Source organism: Octopus sinensis, linkage group LG5, assembly GCF_006345805.1.
Source record: "Octopus sinensis linkage group LG5, ASM634580v1, whole genome shotgun sequence".
NCBI lineage: Eukaryota > Metazoa > Mollusca > Cephalopoda > Octopoda > Octopodidae > Octopus > Octopus sinensis.
In genome coordinates, this window is record NC_043001.1 from 99,370,362 (window position 1) to 99,389,068 (window position 18,707).

At 33.6% G+C, this 18,707-nt stretch overlaps 1 protein-coding gene across 7 annotated transcripts in view; it reads left to right on the plus strand.

Annotated features, from left to right (window-relative positions):
• The window catches only part of LOC115212367 (SUN domain-containing protein 1), a 103,070-nt gene that overhangs the window by 72,292 nt on the left and 12,071 nt on the right, over positions 1-18,707 (plus strand). For 5 of the 7 annotated variants that reach the window (XM_029781245.2, XM_029781246.2, XM_029781242.2 and 2 more), the window contains 10 exons: positions 3,743-3,775; positions 5,209-5,411; positions 6,904-7,683; positions 8,922-8,945; positions 10,658-10,771; positions 12,494-12,575; positions 13,572-13,660; positions 14,892-14,968; positions 16,330-16,548; positions 16,887-16,955. In XM_029781245.2, coding sequence (XP_029637105.1) covers positions 3,743-3,775; positions 5,209-5,411; positions 6,904-7,683; positions 8,922-8,945; positions 10,658-10,771; positions 12,494-12,575; positions 13,572-13,660; positions 14,892-14,968; positions 16,330-16,548; positions 16,887-16,955 — 1,690 coding nt within the window. The remainder of the gene's footprint in view (positions 1-3,742; positions 3,776-5,208; positions 5,412-6,903; positions 7,684-8,921; positions 8,946-10,657; positions 10,772-12,493; positions 12,576-13,571; positions 13,661-14,891; positions 14,969-16,329; positions 16,549-16,886; positions 16,956-18,707) is intronic. The other 2 variants (XM_029781244.2, XM_029781243.2) reach the window with 2 other exon arrangements.

Here is an 18,707-nt window from a genome sequence, read left to right on the forward strand (position 1 = left end):
GAAAGGTGGAGTAGTTGAAACAGGGACAACTGAAGAAGGAGAATATTCTTTATGTTGTATGTCTCATTTTTCTGTTTGTTTGTTTTTTCGTTGTTCAAAAAAAAGTTCATTCCTATGTTTTCGTTTCTTTTGTGTTCAACGTTTTTTTGATGTCCTGTACCCATATATGCATGTATATATACATATATATGTAGGTATGTACATATATGTATGTATATATGCATATATTTATATATTATTTATATTGTTATATATATATATATATAAAACAATATAAATAATATATATATATATATATATATATATATAAAACAATATAAATAATATATATATATATATATATATAAAACAATGCATATATATGTATTTTCATGTGGTGTTGTTCTTTAGCTCCACATCAGTTCTGATCTAGCAGGCCTATTATCAAAGACATTCCAACTATGACCATCTTGTCTTTTAGTTAGTACACCTTGGACTGCTTTGAATATAGCTTTCATTTCTAGAGTGCAATTTAAAGATTTGGTCTCTTATTTCCTGCAGGTTGAGCAACCATTTAGGTCCTCTTCATTGGCTCTGTGTGTGGGTATGTATGTATACACGTAAAGGCATACATATATTAAATGAAATCATGGGACTGAAATACAAACATTGACTTGTCATACAAGTTAGTTGAAGTTTTCCTCTTACTAAAGGTAGCTCAACAGACTTGACAAGTAGGGCAAGTTAGTGCAAATTTTGGTATTGTGATGGTCAGGCTTAGCTGCTTTGAGTGCTAAAGGACTGAATTAAGTTTTGAACTAGTTTTTAATTACTCTTTTACTTGTTTCAGTCACTTGACTGCGGCCATGCTGGAGCAGCGCCTTTAGTCGAGCAAATCAACCCCAGGACTTATTCTTTGTAAGCCTAATACTTATTCTATCGGTCAATTTTGCCAAACTGCTAAGTTACGGAGGCGCAAACACACCACCATCGGTTGTCAAGCGATGTTGGGGGGACATACACACATACATATATATATACATACATATATATGACGGGCTTCTTTCAATTTCTGTCTACCAAATCCACTCACAAGACTTTGGTTATCCTGAGAAAACTCTTACCCAATGTGCCACACAGTGGGAATGAACTTGGAACCATGTGGTTGGTAAGCAAGCTACTTACCACACAGCCACTCCTATGCCTATTATAACATTTTGTTAAAAATCACTTTTTTCTCACATCTTAATATATATGATAGATAAAATTTAGATTTTTTCTTTTTGTTTGTTTACTGAAATAAATTGCTTCTATTTATTTCGTAACCTCCAGTTTGTTGAAGAGCAAAGTCAACCTCAGCAAAATAGCATCTCAATGAAAAGAATTTTTAAAAATGGCGTTTAATATCATTTTATGTGATATGTGAATTTAAACAGTTTATAATATTTTTTACGTAATTATTTATAAACATATGTTAAAAAATTAGAGCACCTATTTTACTGGTCCCCCTCCCATTCACTAATTTTTTTTTTTTTGTGTGTAGATTTGATACTGTTGACATTTTTTTTCCCATTTCTGTTTACATACCTGTCAATCTTCTTTCATCCTGCTGATTGCTCTCTCTATCTCTAACATGATCAAGTGGTATATCACAATGAATTCAATAAATCAGTGTTTCTGTTTTAGCTTGAAGCTTTCCACATCCCCCCCACACACACACACACTTTGAATAATGACTTAATTATTTGTAAATTTGTTTTCATTTTCCCTTTTTTGTTGTAGTTTTAAGAATATTTATTGCATGCAGTGTGTCTGTGTATGATTTTGTAGAAGAGAAATGTATATTTCCTAGTATTGCATCAAATAATAAAATATATTCTTATATTGAAACTTGTAAAGATTAAATAAATATAATATTCTGCTGAAACATATTGAGTGGTCCTACACAAAACTAAGTGTTGAACTAGAATGGGAAAATAGTCAAGCAGATAAGATATTGGTTTGCTGCCTCATAAGTCAAAAGTTCAAATGCTGCTAACTTGTTGCATTTATGGAGAGACAGTATATTAAATTTTACATAGTATCAATTAATTTTCTTCAGCTATAAAGGAATAAGTATGAGGTCATTTGGTGTGGTTAACATCTTATCCAGAGGGAAATTCATCTTTTATCTGTTAAATATCATGGAAAGTGGAGTGCAGTACAAACCTTACTACAGGCCCTTCTGATTTTGGAAACAATAATATGAAAAAGAGCACATGTTTGTTAGACAAAAAATTCACTGAAGAAGTGATTTCTCCACTTTGCTCTGAACTGAAGATGTGCTGAGCAGATTTTTGTCTCAAATGAAATTAAGAACTGTTATTTACAAATTTACCTTAATCCTAATAATTAGCTAATCATAGACTATTGAGTTCCAAGAGTTGGTTTCTGGTTATGCTGAACTCTTGATTAGTAAGTCAAAGGAAAGAAGATGCCTCTCTGGGTTTTAATATTTATATGTATCTGAGCATGTATCTGTCTGTGCTTCTACCTTGATGAATGACCAATGTCTCCTTGACCATTTTTCATTTAAACTAGCCAAATCTGTTCACCTTTAAGACACTAGTATAGATTTATAACTATTTTGGTAGTAAGAAACACATCTCAAATTTCTAAGTTATATATATATATATATATATATATATATAGGGTCATCCTATAAATAATGTGGGGTTTTTTTTATAGATTTATTTTTCAAAGTTCTTTTTTAATCTAAAATATAACCTTCATTTTCTACTATGCTCTTCCATCTATCTGATAAATTTGCAAGGACCTCCTTCCAAAATTCACTTGTCTGTTATGATAAAATACTTCTCCAGTACTGTTCTGACCTTGTCTACAGAATTCATATTTTTTCCATCCAAATGATTTTGAAGACTGCAGAATAAATGATAATCAGATGGATGGACTATCATTTCCCATTCCCTGATGGAAGAACATCTTTCATCTTGAAACTAAAGATGTTCATTTTTCTTCTAGCACTGACTTAAGCCACTCAAGCTGCTCGCAGTAGATCTCCTTTATCGTTTGGTTTGGGTTGGGTTTAAAAGTTCAAACTGGACTAAACATTTCATATCCCACCAAACAGATAACACCTTACATGGGTAAAGATGTTCTTTAGTCTGGGGTGCCAGTGTTTCTCCTTTCCCTACTCACTGTCTTTAGCACTTGACATTTTTATAGAGAACCCATTTCTCATTACCAGTCGCTATTCAGTCCAAAAAAGGTTCATTCATGAGATGTGACAGCAAAGAAGAGCACATATTCACTCTCTTGCACACGAATAGACTTGGAAAGTTTGTGAGGAACCTATTGACCCAAGTTTATGCAGGTAGTTTATCCCATCTCATGCAGTTGAAAAAACCATGTAGTTTATGGGATGACCCAATACACACACACACACACACACACATGTCTAATAACCTTAAGGAATGCTAATGGATTGAGCTGAACTCTAGAATTGGAGTAGGAATGTGAGAAAGTGATAATTTAAAAACAAAAAAATGTAATTACTTTGAAGAAAGGAATCCTTTTCCTTTCTCACTGTAACTATATTGATTTTTAACTATCAGGAAGTTCCTAAAGAATTGAGTGTTTTGTTAAAGATTGTCAGCAATATATTTGAAAGGTTTTTTTTTTTATTGTTTCATGAAATTATATACATGTAATATTTAATGTTGAATTAAAAACTATTTAAACTAGTAATTGAATTTATTTACAGGGAACCTAAAACTGATTACACTTACTCTGAGAGGTAAGTTTTTTTCCTCTTTATTTTAAAGATAATTTGATCTTTAACATGTAATAAAATATTTTATTATGATTGTAATAGTGCAGGGATGTGGAAGGAGAATGCAGTGGCTATACTGAGAAAGGTAGCAGAGAAAAAACAAAGTATTTAGAGAGGTGGATTGGTTAGGTAAATAAATAAATGGGGTGGGGAGAGAGAAATGTCCAGTTACCCAGAGAGGTAAACAGGCAATTCAGAAATCAGTCGGTGAAAAAGTGAAAGGCAAGAGAAGCAAGATGGACTGAAGTAAAAACTCTACAACAGTAATATAGTGAGTGAGTAAATGAAAGAGAGAGAGGAATTAATGTGCAATATCAAACTGTTGATTCTGTGAAAAATATAGGGACCTATTATGTATTTAGGGAGAAGGGAAGCTGTGAGGAAATAAGTTAGCAAAAGTAATGAAGGAATGTAAGGGAGTCAGAATACAAGAGCAAGGAATTAGACAACTTTTCAATGAAGAAATTTTCAGTCAAAGAGAAATTGCTTTACTTATAATTGTAGAAAATATATGAAAATTATCACAAATTGTTAGTGCTTGATGGTGAATTGGGAGCTGCTGCAAAATGACAAGACACCAAGAAGAAATAGAAGCAGGGTCTTGGGTTAAAAGAATAACTGAAACAAGACAAAATGAAGCAGAAGAAAATGAAGTAATGTTTGGAGTAACAAGAATTACTGGAGGAAGACCAATAAACCTCATCATTTTTTAGGGTACTAAACTAGTTTAGTAATGTATATAAGTCTCATATATAAATATATATCAAACAGAATGTAATCATGATTTAATGTGTCTTCCTTGCCGGCATGGATTAGATGGTTCGATAGGATCTGGTGAGTCATGCATCAGTGTCTACTTTGGAATAGTTTCTACAGCTGAATACTTTTCCTGACACCAGCCAATTCACCAGAGTGTACTGTGTGCTTTGTTTTTATGGCACCAGCACTATTGTGGTTACTGTGAAACTCACTAGACAAAAGAACCTCCTCAACTGAGTAGGAGTAATGTAGTAAGGGAGATAGCTTTCTATTGAGAAGTTAAAATATGAAAAAAGAATAAACTACTAGAATTCAACCCTTGCGACAGCTAGTGTTCATTCTAAAAGTACATGAATTTTACTTGCTTCAGTCTGTCTTACAAAACAGGGGCTCTATTTCCTATTCAGTCATAAATATTTAGCTGGCCATCAATATATTAAATCCAATACTTCAATATACATATATTAAGATTTGAAAATCTACTTCATCTACATTAACATTTAAATTAGTAAAAACAAAAATGATGAAAAGGAAGCATCTCTGTATCTATTATCATCGTTACCAATTTCCTAAATGTGTTAGTTAAATTCTGTTTCCATGTGAATAATTGTTTTTTTTTTCTTTTTATTTGTTTTCAGTAAGAGTTATACTGTGAAATGTGATTCAAGCTGCAGAAGCCCAAATATGTCACGTCGAAACCTTCATCGAAACGATCTCTCGGGGTATAGGGAATCACCTGGGCAAACCCCTTCTTGTACTCATTGGTTAAGGTCTCGTGAAATATATTCAAATACTTCTCCTAGTGAGGAATCTAGCATCACATTTTCCAGTTACCGTTCAGGTCGGTACAAAAAAGTGCTTAGTTCTTTTTATATATTTTTTTTTTATTCACTTGCTAAGTTCTGGTCAATTTGAATGTGGTATCAATATTCTTCATCTCTTGTTAGAGTATGCATTTTTTTAAAGTTACAATAATATTTTCATTATTCTCTCTCTCTCTCTCTCGTTTGACAAGAAGTTAGAATTTAAGTCAATCATAAGTAAGCTTTTGAAAAAAAATTTTCATATGTATATAGTGAAATCTGATGATGATTACTTTGGGACAGTGTCTTAGATAACATTAAGCAGAATACATAGCAATATCCTAAGTAGGATACTAATTCTGATGATAATTGATTATTGTAAGTAGTTTCCATAAGTGTGTACATGTATGTATACACATGCATGCTTGCATGCACACAAACTCTTTACTTTCAAGTTCGTTAAACATTCTGTTACTTATGCAGTTTTTCAATTGAAAAATTAATCATATGTTTAAGTCATGTAAACTTTGATACATACACTGAGTACCTTTTTCTCTTGTTTGTATATTTCAATGCGCATATATAAACTGGTACATTTTAATGTTTATATGAAATAAAGCTTGTTAGCTACAAAGTAAAAGTAAAGAAGGGAAAGTCTTCTAACAGCAACAGTACAATTATTCTGGATTAACAATATTTACATACTATCAGAAATAAGCTTGCTTGATGTATTTTTTAGCAAGTACACTCAAAATAATGAGATAGTTTGTTAGGACATTAGTATTTTTCTTTGATGGCATGAAAAGATGGGATCTGTTGATATTGAGCAATCAACAAAACTGCTTAAAAATTATCATAATCATTTTATATTGGCGTTACCATGATGGCATGGGTTGGAGAGATCTACTGTTTTATGGCTGGATGCTTTTATAATCTCTTATAACATGCAGAGGCACAATCCTCCTATTCTGAAAACCAGGATACACAGGATGTTCTCGAGTACAAGAAGTGTCAGAAAAAAAAAATGCTTTTCTACTATCAATATTATCCTAATTGTATAACGTTTAATTAAACTTACACCAATAGACTCTATGGTTAATAAGACTCTCATTCATAACAGTACTGACATGTGCTAGTGGTTATGGTCTTAATCATAAGATTATGGGTTCAATTCTGGGTCTGGGTGACACATTGTATCCCTTAGCAAAGCACTTCATTTCATGTTACTCAAGTCTATTCAGTTGTAACAAGTACGAGCAGGTTACTAGTGCAACAAACACTCTCACTCTCTTATATCCTGAATATTCTACTGGATCAAGGATGAGGGGACCCAGAGTTTGTGTGTCTGCTTGTGACTATATATGCACCCAAAACAATTAGCAAAAGCATGAGATACTACACTGTGCTGTGCTAAGTAGATCTATCTCCGTACAAATATAGACCCTCTCTTATAAAATAGCAATTTGTTAACATTTGGCTGCTTCTCTGACGTATTTTATTCAAATGGTGTTGGTTTTATTTGTTATTCAGAGACTTTCCGTACTGGACTATTTGATAGTGATCTTGACATCACAAATCAAAGTCCGCAACAAGAGCAATGGAGAAAAGATGAACAGTGGAATCAAGAACTGGAAGACCGGCGGAGACTTGAAGAGCAGCGAAGACTTGAAGAGCAACGGAGATTTGAAGAGCAGCGGAAACTTGAAGAGCAGCGGAGACTTGAAGAGCAGCGGAGAATTGAAGAGCAGCAGAAACAAGATGAAGAATTACGGAAAAGTTACTTATTTAATATGGAATCATTAAGCAAAGAATCTCCAATGAAATCTCACAATAACACCAAAACTATTTTGACAGTGAAAAACACTGTTACAGAGATATATGATGATGAATCTGATAAATATACAGAAAAGGGAATTCAAGAAGCAAATCTGAGTAAAGGTTCTCAGAGAGAAGAAGCAACATATGCATCAGGTGACTTTGTGAAAGAGAGCCGTACTAAACAAGTGACAACCAATATGTATGACTATGTCGATTCTGAGGATTTTTCAATTGGCAGTAGGAGTAGTGGTTACTTGAGTGATAAAAACAAAGATTCCAGTACCCTGACTAAAACAAGCTACTACAGTGAGATGCATGCTAACTCTTCTGACAGGCCCCAGAACCATTACAGTCTCTGGAATATGGTGACTTCTTCATCTAACTATTTAACTACAAAATGCTCAGCTGCTGCAGCAGCAGTTGCAGGTGGAATGAGCAAAATTGGAGGAATCTTTAGAAAGGAAGAGACAACAAATGTCAGGCATATGTATGGTGAGTAAATAGACTTATTGTTTAACTTTTATAATTCTTCAACAGCTGAATTAATAATTAGTCACAAACTGCATGCTTATTTTCTGGGCAGTGTCCGGTATCCTAATAATATGAACTATAATGCACAAAGAAACTTTTTTTGGGGGAAAAAAGATGCATCTTAGCACTCATTATAGTTGTGTGCTTAGGTGTTTTAAAAAGAAATGTGTGAGTAGAAGATGAGACCTGTGATGTGATTTAATATATTTGTTAGAAGAGGTAAGATTTGACTGGTTTGAATGGTAAAGGGCAAAATATATAAGATCATTTTGAAGGCTTTTTACAAAGTGAATTACAAAGATTGGCTTTCATTTTGAAGAATTTTTTATAGTTAGCTTTAAAATAGCAAGTTTTTATAGAACAGAAGCAAGCTTCTTGCAAAAGAAGTTCATGGTTTAGTTTTCATTCTCACTTAGTCATTTCAATTCATTTACATTTCTAATGTCTTTGAATTAAAAAAGTCATGAATATCAGAAAATTTTGTCTAGTTTCCTGTAAGAATATAAGAAATGGATAATTGAGTGTGCTTAGGCACAGGCATGATTGTGTGGTTAAGAAGCTCACTTTGCAATCATGTGGTTTTGAGTTCAGTTCCATTGTGCAACACTTGACCAAGTGTCTTTTATTATACTTTCAGGCTGACCAATGCCTTATGAGTGAAATTGTTAGGTGGAAACTGTGGAAGCCCATTGTGTGTGTGTGTCTTTATGTTTGTCATCTCTCCATTGCTTGACAACCAGTGTCAGTTTGTCTTCATAACGGCAGTTTAGCAAAAGAGATTGATTAGAATAAGTATCAGACTTTTAAGAGTACTGTAGTCAATCTGTTCGCTTAAACAAAAACCTGGTCAACCTTTTTCAAGAAGCAGGCTGACTGAGACATGGCTCATCATCTAGTAGGTCCAGCTGCTAAAAAATTTTAAGATAGGTTTTTGTTTAGGTCAGTCATAGGCCACGGGTTGCCCATGACTGACCTAAACCCTTCAAGGCAGTGCCCTAGCATAGTCACAGTCTTGTGACTGCAACAGATAAAAGCACTTGATATCATTAGGATGGTATTTGTTATATTTGAATGAATAGTCATGTAAAAGTTTGTCAATATGTATAAAAACTGATTCTTAGTTTAGTGGATTTTAACTCTTACTAATACTCTTAATCTATCAAATTTTAACATAAATTTTTTCTTCTCTCTCTCTTTAGGTCTTGATTCAGATTCTGAGCTAGGTACTGTATTTATTTTCATTCTACATTTTTTTTGTTTTTCTATTTGAAAAAAAAAATGTATACTCCTCATATTTTTAATGGTCTTGTGCCTTTTATCATGGGAAGCAGTGGTGAGAAAGAATTTGCAGCTGCTGGACCTCACTGAGATGACAAGGGACCAGGACTGGTGATTTGCTGTACTTGAGAAGACACATCAAGCCATGTAAAATCCATAAATACAGGCATGTCTTTCATAACCATGTCCTCAGTCCCTCTCTCAGCTGAGAGGTCTTTGTCTTGCAAAGTGCCAGTACCGCATAAAATGCACTCGTACTGGTGCTACATAAACATACCCTGCACACTGTAAAGTGGTTGGCATTATGAAGGGCATCCAGCCATAGAAACTATGCCAAAGCAATTGGGGCCTGGACAGTTCCTGTGAAATCATCATGAAAACTGACATGCTAGCATGAAAAATGGATGTTAAATGATGATGCTGATGTATTTCAACCATAACATTTGGCTTAAAATCTGAGGATGGAGGTTAGTTGATTACATCAACTTCAGTACTGATTGGTACTATATTCTATCAACTTCAAAAGGATTCTGAAAAGCAAAGTTGACCATAGTGGAATTTGAACCTAAAATGTAAAACTGGAAAAAAAAAATATTGCAAAGTATTTTTTCCAGCATGCTAATGATTCTGTCTGCTCACTGCCTTTACTATTTTTATAAATTAATTTAACTTCTAAATAATTGTAATTTAAATATTAAAAACAAAAGGAAACAATGGAAAAAGAGAAAAACACATTGTGTTGTTTGCTTAATGAGGCATGTACAAGTGACCCAAATATGCAACATGGTTTCAGTTCTCAGTTTTAGGTATATCTTTAATTTTTTTTTTTAATGACATGAACATTATGTATTTTCATTTCTTTTTACCTATTGATTGAAGGCATTGAGCTTGTATAAAGAAATCCACTGTTTTCAATTGAGGCATGTGTTAGCATGAAGATTTACTAATTTAAATGAATTCAGGGATGTTTCTCTCTGCATCATCCTTGCATATATTCAGCCCACTGCTAGACAAATGCCTCAGTATGTTCTCTCCACCAACCGCAGTCTGATGTTTTCCTCATCCATGTCCTGTCTGGGTGCTGAAGAATTTAACAATGTCCCCATTCCAACACCTGCATGGTCTTCCCTTCTGTTTTTCTGGACCTGTTGTCCACTCTTTCAATTTGATATTCCATCTTTTGTCCTTTCTTCTAAACATATCACAAAGACCATTTTGGAGATTAATTTTCCAGATAATATAGATTAAATCTGTTGCCATTCTTATCTTGTTGTTTCACCACTTATCCATTTTGTTAATCTTCAGCTTTCTCTTTTCCATGGCCCTTTGTGTTGCTCTTAATTTCTTTCCAATGCTCTTGTTAGTAGTCCATGTTTCTGATGCATACATAATGGTTAGCAGCACACACTGGTTGAAGACCTTTCTTTTTAGACATTTGGGCAAATTACTGCTCATGATGCGATTCAATTTACCAGAGGCTATTGTATTTGTCATTCAATTTTCTTTGGTCTAATTTTATATCCCTTAATGTCTCCGAATTGTTGATATTTTTTATTGGGATAGCCAATTCCTTTTAGCTTTTTGGACTATTTCATTGCAATTATTGCTTTTTTGATTCTTCTGTTCTGTCATTTGATTTTCATATCTTTTCTTCCAGATTATAACAATGACACTGACAGATACATTGAAAAATCCCATGATTTCCATTACACGAGACCTAAGAACAGGAGAAGATATCAGGACACTGCGCTTATCAAGGATAATCAAAAGAGTGAGGGAGATTTTTTTTACTATTGTTATATTTTATTAGTTTTTTTACCTTGTCATCTTCTTTGATAATGGCTTGGATTGGTTCTTTGTCTTGTGTTAATCCTAATTGAATAGATCTATAATCAAGTGCATTCCAACCAGGACCATCCTGTCAATTTGTATGTATTTATGACTATATTATTGTTGTAATACCTTTTTTTAAGAAAAGGTATGATTTGAGGGAAATTTTAGCTGCTGTTTTTAGCATGTAGAGGCTTCCTTGTAGGATGGATCGTTGTATTCTTGGAAGCAGTGATCTGGTGATAGTCCTAAGATTATCATGTATGTAATTCAGTACATAAAGCAGGAAAAAATAATACAACTGGTGAATATGGGCCATCTTTTCCCATTCAGACTGCTCTAGCCTTTAGAATGTCATCTTTACTGTATGTGGCCGAGCATTATCCTGATGGAAGAACACCTTTCGTCTTGAAACCAAAGTCAGTCATTTTTCTTCTAGCACTGACTTAAGCTACTTGCAGCAGATCTCCTTTGTTATAATTTGGTTTGGGTTTAAAAGTTCAAAGTGGACTAAACCTTTCATATCCCACAAAACAGATGACACCTTACGTGGGTGAAAACCTTCTTTAACCTGGGGTGCCAGTGTTTCTCCTTTCCCTACTCCCTGTCTTCAGTGCTTGACATTTTTATAGGGAACCCATTTCTCATTACCAGTCACTATTCAGTCCAAAAAAGGTTCATTCGTGAAATGGGACAGCAAAGAAGAGCACATATCCACTTTCTTGCACCGAGTAGACTTGGAAAGTTTGTGAGGAACCTATTGACCCAATTTACTGACTTTTCCAATGGCACTCAGGTGTCAATGAATGGTTGAATGACCAAATCCAAGCTTCTCTACTAGTTCCTCAACAGTTATAATGGGATGTCGTCATCAAGCTCTATAGATCTTCCAGGATGAGGCTCATCTTCTAGGCTGTAGTTTCCAGCTCGGAATTTCTGGAACCACCGTTGACACTGGCTTATGCCTATTGTCCAATCCTCATATACTGCAGTAATATTCCTTGCACTTACTGTTGTGTTGTTGCCTTCTTTGAATTAAAAAAGCAAAATATGCTGAATATGCTCCTTTGTCATTTCCATTATAGCTTTGAAAATATAACTGTTAAAATTGAACTGCACTCTTCAAAACTTGCACTAAGAATTAGGTCAAGTTAAAGTTACTACCAGCTTTTATAGCAAGTTGATGCAGGTAGTTTATCCTATCCTCCTCAAACTTTTAGTTCATGCAGTTGAAAAAAACTGCATTATTTATGGGATGATCCAATAGATATTTTCCAGATGATGATGATGTATATTAATTAATCCTTTTGTTACTGTATTTATTTTGAGATACTCTGTGTTTCTTTCAATTACATTAAATGTAACAAAGAATTAAGTAAAATAACTTAGTTATCATTCAGCTAGTGTTAGGAACATAAATTGTGACTAAGGTTTGGTGGAAGATTTTAATTCAAAACTCATGAAAACTCAAAGCCAGAGCTGGGTTAGTAATGAAAGAATTAAATAGGTAAATGCAAGAAATTTTTGGAACATTGATCTTATGATTAAAGAAATCTAAACTTTCACTATTACCTTCTCACCATTTTTTTATAACATTATCTAAAATTACGTCTTTTCTCATGCAGTTTTAATTTCCAATTCTTTTAAATAATTTTATTCTCAGGTAATCAAAGTTTTGTCACTAAATGTGTTACATCAGTTGTAGAATGGTTTGTTCCTTATGAAACATCTGCAGAATCACAAAGGTAAACAAATTTGTATATTTTCCCGTTTATTTAAATGTGTGTGTGTGTGTGTGTGTGTGTAATCCTTGCATGTTACCTGGCTTGTAAAAATGTTACATTGGTATATATGTTTAGAAACTGACAAAATAAATGTCAGTCTATTATAAAATCTTTTGTGGGAAATTCAACAATTCCAAAAATGTGCATAAAATATGTAATCATTTTTGCATATGTTTCTCATGCTGGCATGCATTGAGCTGGTCTTTGCAATTTGAGTCAGTTTTTATTTAGAGCTACTTCATTCATTGTGTTTGTATGTCTCATTTTTGCTTGGTTTCTACAGTGGGTGGTTTTCCTATCACCAGCCACTTTACAGTGTGTGCTGGGTGCATAAAATCATAGCATGAGCATTTGAGAAGTTGTCAAATTCTCTGGTAAGATAGAACCAAAGGCATCTGTTGACTCTATATTTTCTTTACACAGATCTCAGGTGAGACAGAACTAAAAGAATCCCTCAACCTTAAGTTATATCTCCAGTTGCTTACCAATCACTTTAAGGGTGCACCAGGTGCATTTCATTGTGGCACCAACCCAGAAGAGTTTGCTTTGTACACATTAAATATAAAGCATATTCGCTAAATGTAGAAAATAGAGAGATAATATATACATGTATGTTTCTGTGTGTATCAACATATGTATTTATTCACTCATGTATGTATATATGTGTGTGTACATGTACAAATGAATAAATACATATGTTGACACACACACATATTTTCCATGCTGGTATTATGCAAGAAAACACCCAGTACATTCTGTAAAGTGGTTGACGTTTGGAAGGACATCGAACTGTAGAAACCATACCAAAACAGATAACTGGAGCCTGGTGCTGTTCTCTAGCTTGCCATCATGCTAAAAGGACATTAAATGATGATGAATTTATACACACACACACACAGATAGATATATAACATCAATATCAGTATCTATTTTAACCACTTGTTTTTTTACTTTCAGCAGAAGTCGGCGTTGGCTTTGTTGCTGCTGTCTACCACTGTTGTTGCTGTTCCTTTTACCTCTTCTCCTGGCAGCATTGTGGCCAGTTGGTTAGTATACGTTACGTTTTAGAATAAGTTTAATTCCATATTAATATTTTCTGTTGACATTAATGTTGACTACATGCTGATACAGTCGTCCTACAAAATAAATTATACAATTAAAGACCTTAAATCTAGTGACACCTATGCCTTGAAATGCATAATCAGACTACTCATGTAATTCCTATCCTTGAGTGTAGGTATATATATTCTAATGACAATGATAATACTCTGTTTATCTGTTAATTTCCTCTAGCTTACTTTTTACACCTGTATTTCTAAGAATAGACACTCCTTTATGTTTCACTTAATTTTTAAAATAATCAAGAACGTTGGTGGGATTCATTAAAATAACTTCCTTTAAATCTGAATGGTGTTTAGCAAAAATGGTTCATACATAAAATTATAATCAAGGGCTTAAATTAATATCCAAACCTTTCAAAATAAAGGGTTTTTTTGTGTTAGGATGACGGTGGTCTCAAGCAGATTGGTATCAAAAGAGTTAATAGTGGAAATCATATTCTGATCTAGCCTCATCTAGTATTTTCTGTGGATCACAGATGATACTAAACTTCAGGTTGTTTCTTGACTTGTGTTTTATTGATACAACATCACAGTATTTGCATCAAATTCATGTTTCTTTCTAAGGCTACATATATACATGCTGTGTCATTCATTTATGCTACATGGGACTAATTTAAGTTACTGTAAATCCTCCTGACAAAACAAAGGAAATCATTATTTACTGCTAACTTGTTGTTGTAATTGTCTGTCAAGCAGATTAACATTAAGAATATTAGTTTTAAGTAATAGACTTAGGGAATTATGTAATACTAAACTACATTCACTACATGTAGGTTTGCCCCACAGATAGAATTCTATCAGCATCGACTTCATCTTTCACTCCTTGAGAATTAATAAAGTAAATACTAGTTAATAAACTGGAGTAAAATCCTATTGACTACATATTTCTTCACATCCAAGAAATTGGTCTCATGGCTAACAAAAAGTAATGAATATTATTATTAATATACAAAATACGCTCAAGCCAAACCAAGTTTATGGGCTAAGTTTCAATTTCAAATTGCAGTCAATATGCTTCAAGTGCATTGCTTATACCCTTGAAAATAAAGTCATGAACACCATGCAATTTTATTCTCTCTCTCTCCCCTCTTGTTCTTCCTAAAATGTACCTTGTACCTCAATTCCCTTTTTTTTTTTTCGCATTTTCTTCTTTCAGCTGGAGTTGCTGAAAAAAATTCCACCTACTTCATCAATCGCTTCTTCATCCTGCCACTTTTCAATAATAAATCAGAAGTAAGGAAAATTGATCTCTTTTGAATTTGTATTTCCTTATTTTTTTTTCATTTATATATCATCATTTAATGTCCATTTTCCATGCTGGCATGGGTTGGGCAGTATTTATGTTTTTGTACATTTCATTTATTAAGGGCTGCAACATTACAGCAATAAATTTTTATTTCACTGCATTGGTCAAAAAACAAAATACTGGATATGTATTGAAATTGGTTTTACTGACCTATAAACTCTACCATTGTAAAAATACTTAGACATTGCTATATTAACCAGTACAGAGAGTGATATGGTAGCAGAAATGCTACCATAAAACAATTTAATATATTATATTACTATAATATATTCAAAATATTATAGAAATCTCAGATTATTAAATCTTTTAGTATCTTCATACAAGGAATATTATCTAATAACTCCCTCTCTCTCTCTTTCGGAGAGGCACAAGCACCTACACGCACATATACACACATGGCAGTAACTTCCGCCTGCCGAATTCAATCACAAAGCTTCGGTCGGCTCGTGGCTATAGCAGAAGACACCTACCCAAAGTGCTACGCAGTGGGACTGAACCCGAAACCATATAGCTAGGAAGCAAGCTCCCTAACCACACAGCCATGCCCGCGCCTACTATATTTTAAATATTCTAGTAAGCCATAGGCTGCAAATCATCAGAATTTTGTAATATTTTTTTCTAACTCACTGTGCCTTGAATTCAAATCCTGCCATGGTCATATTTACTTTACATTCTTTTTGAGTTAGAAAGTACCAATTCAGTGTATTGATTTAACAGATCTGTTACAGAGTTAAGTGAAGGGTTTTGTGGTATTTGTTCTGGATCTTTGTATTCTGACAATACTGGCACCCAGCTGTATCAGCCCAGGTCGTATCTTCAGCAAGATTAAAGGGACCTCAATTCCGTACTCAATAGGGTATACTTAGATGCATTTTATCATGGCATCAGCATTTGAGAGGAGAGAGAGCATGATGGATAGCAAGAAAGTGGATACATGTTGAGGGTAAATGATAAATGTTGCTGTTAAATGACCAGGGAGAGAGAGAGTGTAAGTAGAGTATGTGGGGGGTATATGTTTATCTGATGAGGTCCGATAAATACATGCCTCAAGACAAGTGATAGTAAGTGTGATAAGGATGAGAGAAGGGCAGATCTCCTGTCATTCTTAGTTATGCTAGTGGCATAGTATAGTGAGACTAAAAAGAATAGAGAGTGATTGAGAGACAAGCAATAGAAAATTACTTTATCTATGAGGTCATCAGATGTTATCTTCAACCTGCAAAATGTAATCTTACCCTTATTTATTGTGTCACTAACTGAAGTTATCATTTGACATTTTCTTCTTTAGCAGCAAACTATAGCTCCATTACCAGTTAGTACAACAAACCTGTCCCTTGAACGACGGATCAGTGAATTGATGGTACAGCTGCAAGCTACACAGGATAAGCAAAAAAGTCAACTAACTCGTGCTGATGTTGAACTGATAGTCAAAGAACTCCTTTCAGGCAAATTAGCAGGCTTATCCGGTGATCTTCACGAACAGAAATTGAAAACAACTGCTGAAATGGTGATAATTTTTTTTTCAAACATTAAAGGATATATCTTTTAAAATTAAAAATGTTATTTGTTTTTTATTAATTAATTTGCAACTTGTAGTTTTGCTTGATCCCACCTTCATAAATGGTGTAATGAACTTTTACCAGTTGAATAATTAGTAATGATAAAAATGAAAGGATTAACTTTTAATTTAACCTTTTCAACAGTTACCTTGATTTAACACAGCTTTATCAAGATTTCTTTCTGGATAATAACAAATAAAGGCAAAACTAAAGTGCAAAAATCAATTTGCCTTTATGATTTTTTTTTTTTTTTTTTACACATTTCGTTATCCGTGTTAATTTCCAGGAACAATTAAAACTCAACCAAGCTCAGACTATGGATGAAAGAATTGCACCTCTTATTGCTGAAGCTAAGGTATTAGAATGTTTTATATTATTTTACATGCTTTTAAGGCCATAAACTCCTGAGCTTACCTGCAGATGTTTCTACTATTCCCGAGACTGCTTTTGTTTTCCATCACCTTCCTCAACTTTTCATTCTCCTTTGCCTTTTCTCCTCCTCACTTCACTCCTTTCTCTCACACGTGTGTGTGTATATATATATATATATATATATATACACACAGACAGCTTGCTAGCTAAATAGATAAAAAGCTGTCCATGCCTGATAGCAGGTCAGCTACAGACACAGATATGGCTGTGTGGTTGCAAAGTTTGTTTTGTAACCACATAGCGTCAGGTTCCATCCCAATGCATAGCAGCTTCAGCAAGTGCCTTCTGTTGTAGCCTTGTGGCTAAAATTGGTTGATGGAAATGGTCTGGAAGCCCATCATAAGTGCATGCATGAGTGTTTATTTCTATGTTTTTGCATTAGCAACATTTGGGTGTTAGTTATCTTAATGTCTAACAATACATCCTATAATTCGGTGGTCGTGGTCTCAGTGATGTTGACATGTGAAGATCAGTGGATTAAAAAGTACTCTACTTGAAAGACGAGTAAGAGTTGGGAACAGGGAAGTTATCTGGCTGAATACCACTGTTTCAAAACATCTTGTCTAACCCATATTAGTATGGGAAAAGTGAGTATAAAAATGATGATATATTAAGGGAGTAGTTTTGTCCTAAGATCTAAGCTAGCAACCACATCAAATTTTTCCTTAGTATTTACTTTATTCACCCTTCTACTACCAACATGTTTCATGTATTTGCATCTTGCCTACATCAACTATTGCTTTTAATATTTAGTTGCTTTTTTTCTCCTTTGTATCTTCAATGCTTGTTTAAACCCTTTTGATACCAACTCATTTCAAGCTTGTCCTGCTTCTGTGATACAAAACTGTCCTTTTTCAAAATGTTCAAACTTAAATTAAAAAATTTTAATCTTCCATCATAATTTTATTTAAGAATCTTTTGTTAGGTTTTAAGCGGCACAGCAGCTTAAAATGCTAGTTGTTTATATTTTCAAAATTATATATATTAAAAAAATAATGAACAGTGGGTTATTTTGTTTTTGTTTTTTTGGGAGTTTTTTGCACTTGAGAAATATAGCCACAAAAAGTTAAACATGTCTCATAATGCACTGCTCAGTAGACCTTGTTCATTTCTCTAAAATTGTTAAGGCTCACTAACTTTAACCCTTTAGCATTTAAACTGGCCCTATCAGCTCAAAATATTCTACCTGTTTTAAGTTCTAACTGGCCAGATCCAGCCTCTCACACCTACCATACAATGTCATTGCAAAAATAAACAATCACATTATCAAATTCTCGAAGCAACACGATAATGCATGATTAATTCAAAATTATGTGAATGAGTAAGCATTACATTTGACAGAGTAATCTGAATGTTAAAGGGTTAATATCTATGTTTTCACAGTTATGCTGCTACGTATTTCCTGTATACATATTGTATTTGTCTTTTCATACAATGAATAATAATTCATTTTCATACTGAAAAAAACTGGGAAGCAGTTTTCTAAACCACCATGCTATCACTAACACCACCTCCAAAATTGTCACCTAACAGAATTTTATTTTATATATATCTAGTGAACCATCCATGCATGTCTTCTAAATTTTAAGTGTTCACAATTTCTTCTTAATTTGCTTGCTTAAGATCCCACAGCATCTTATTTTGCTTTCATTGGTATTATGGATATTTTCTTAAA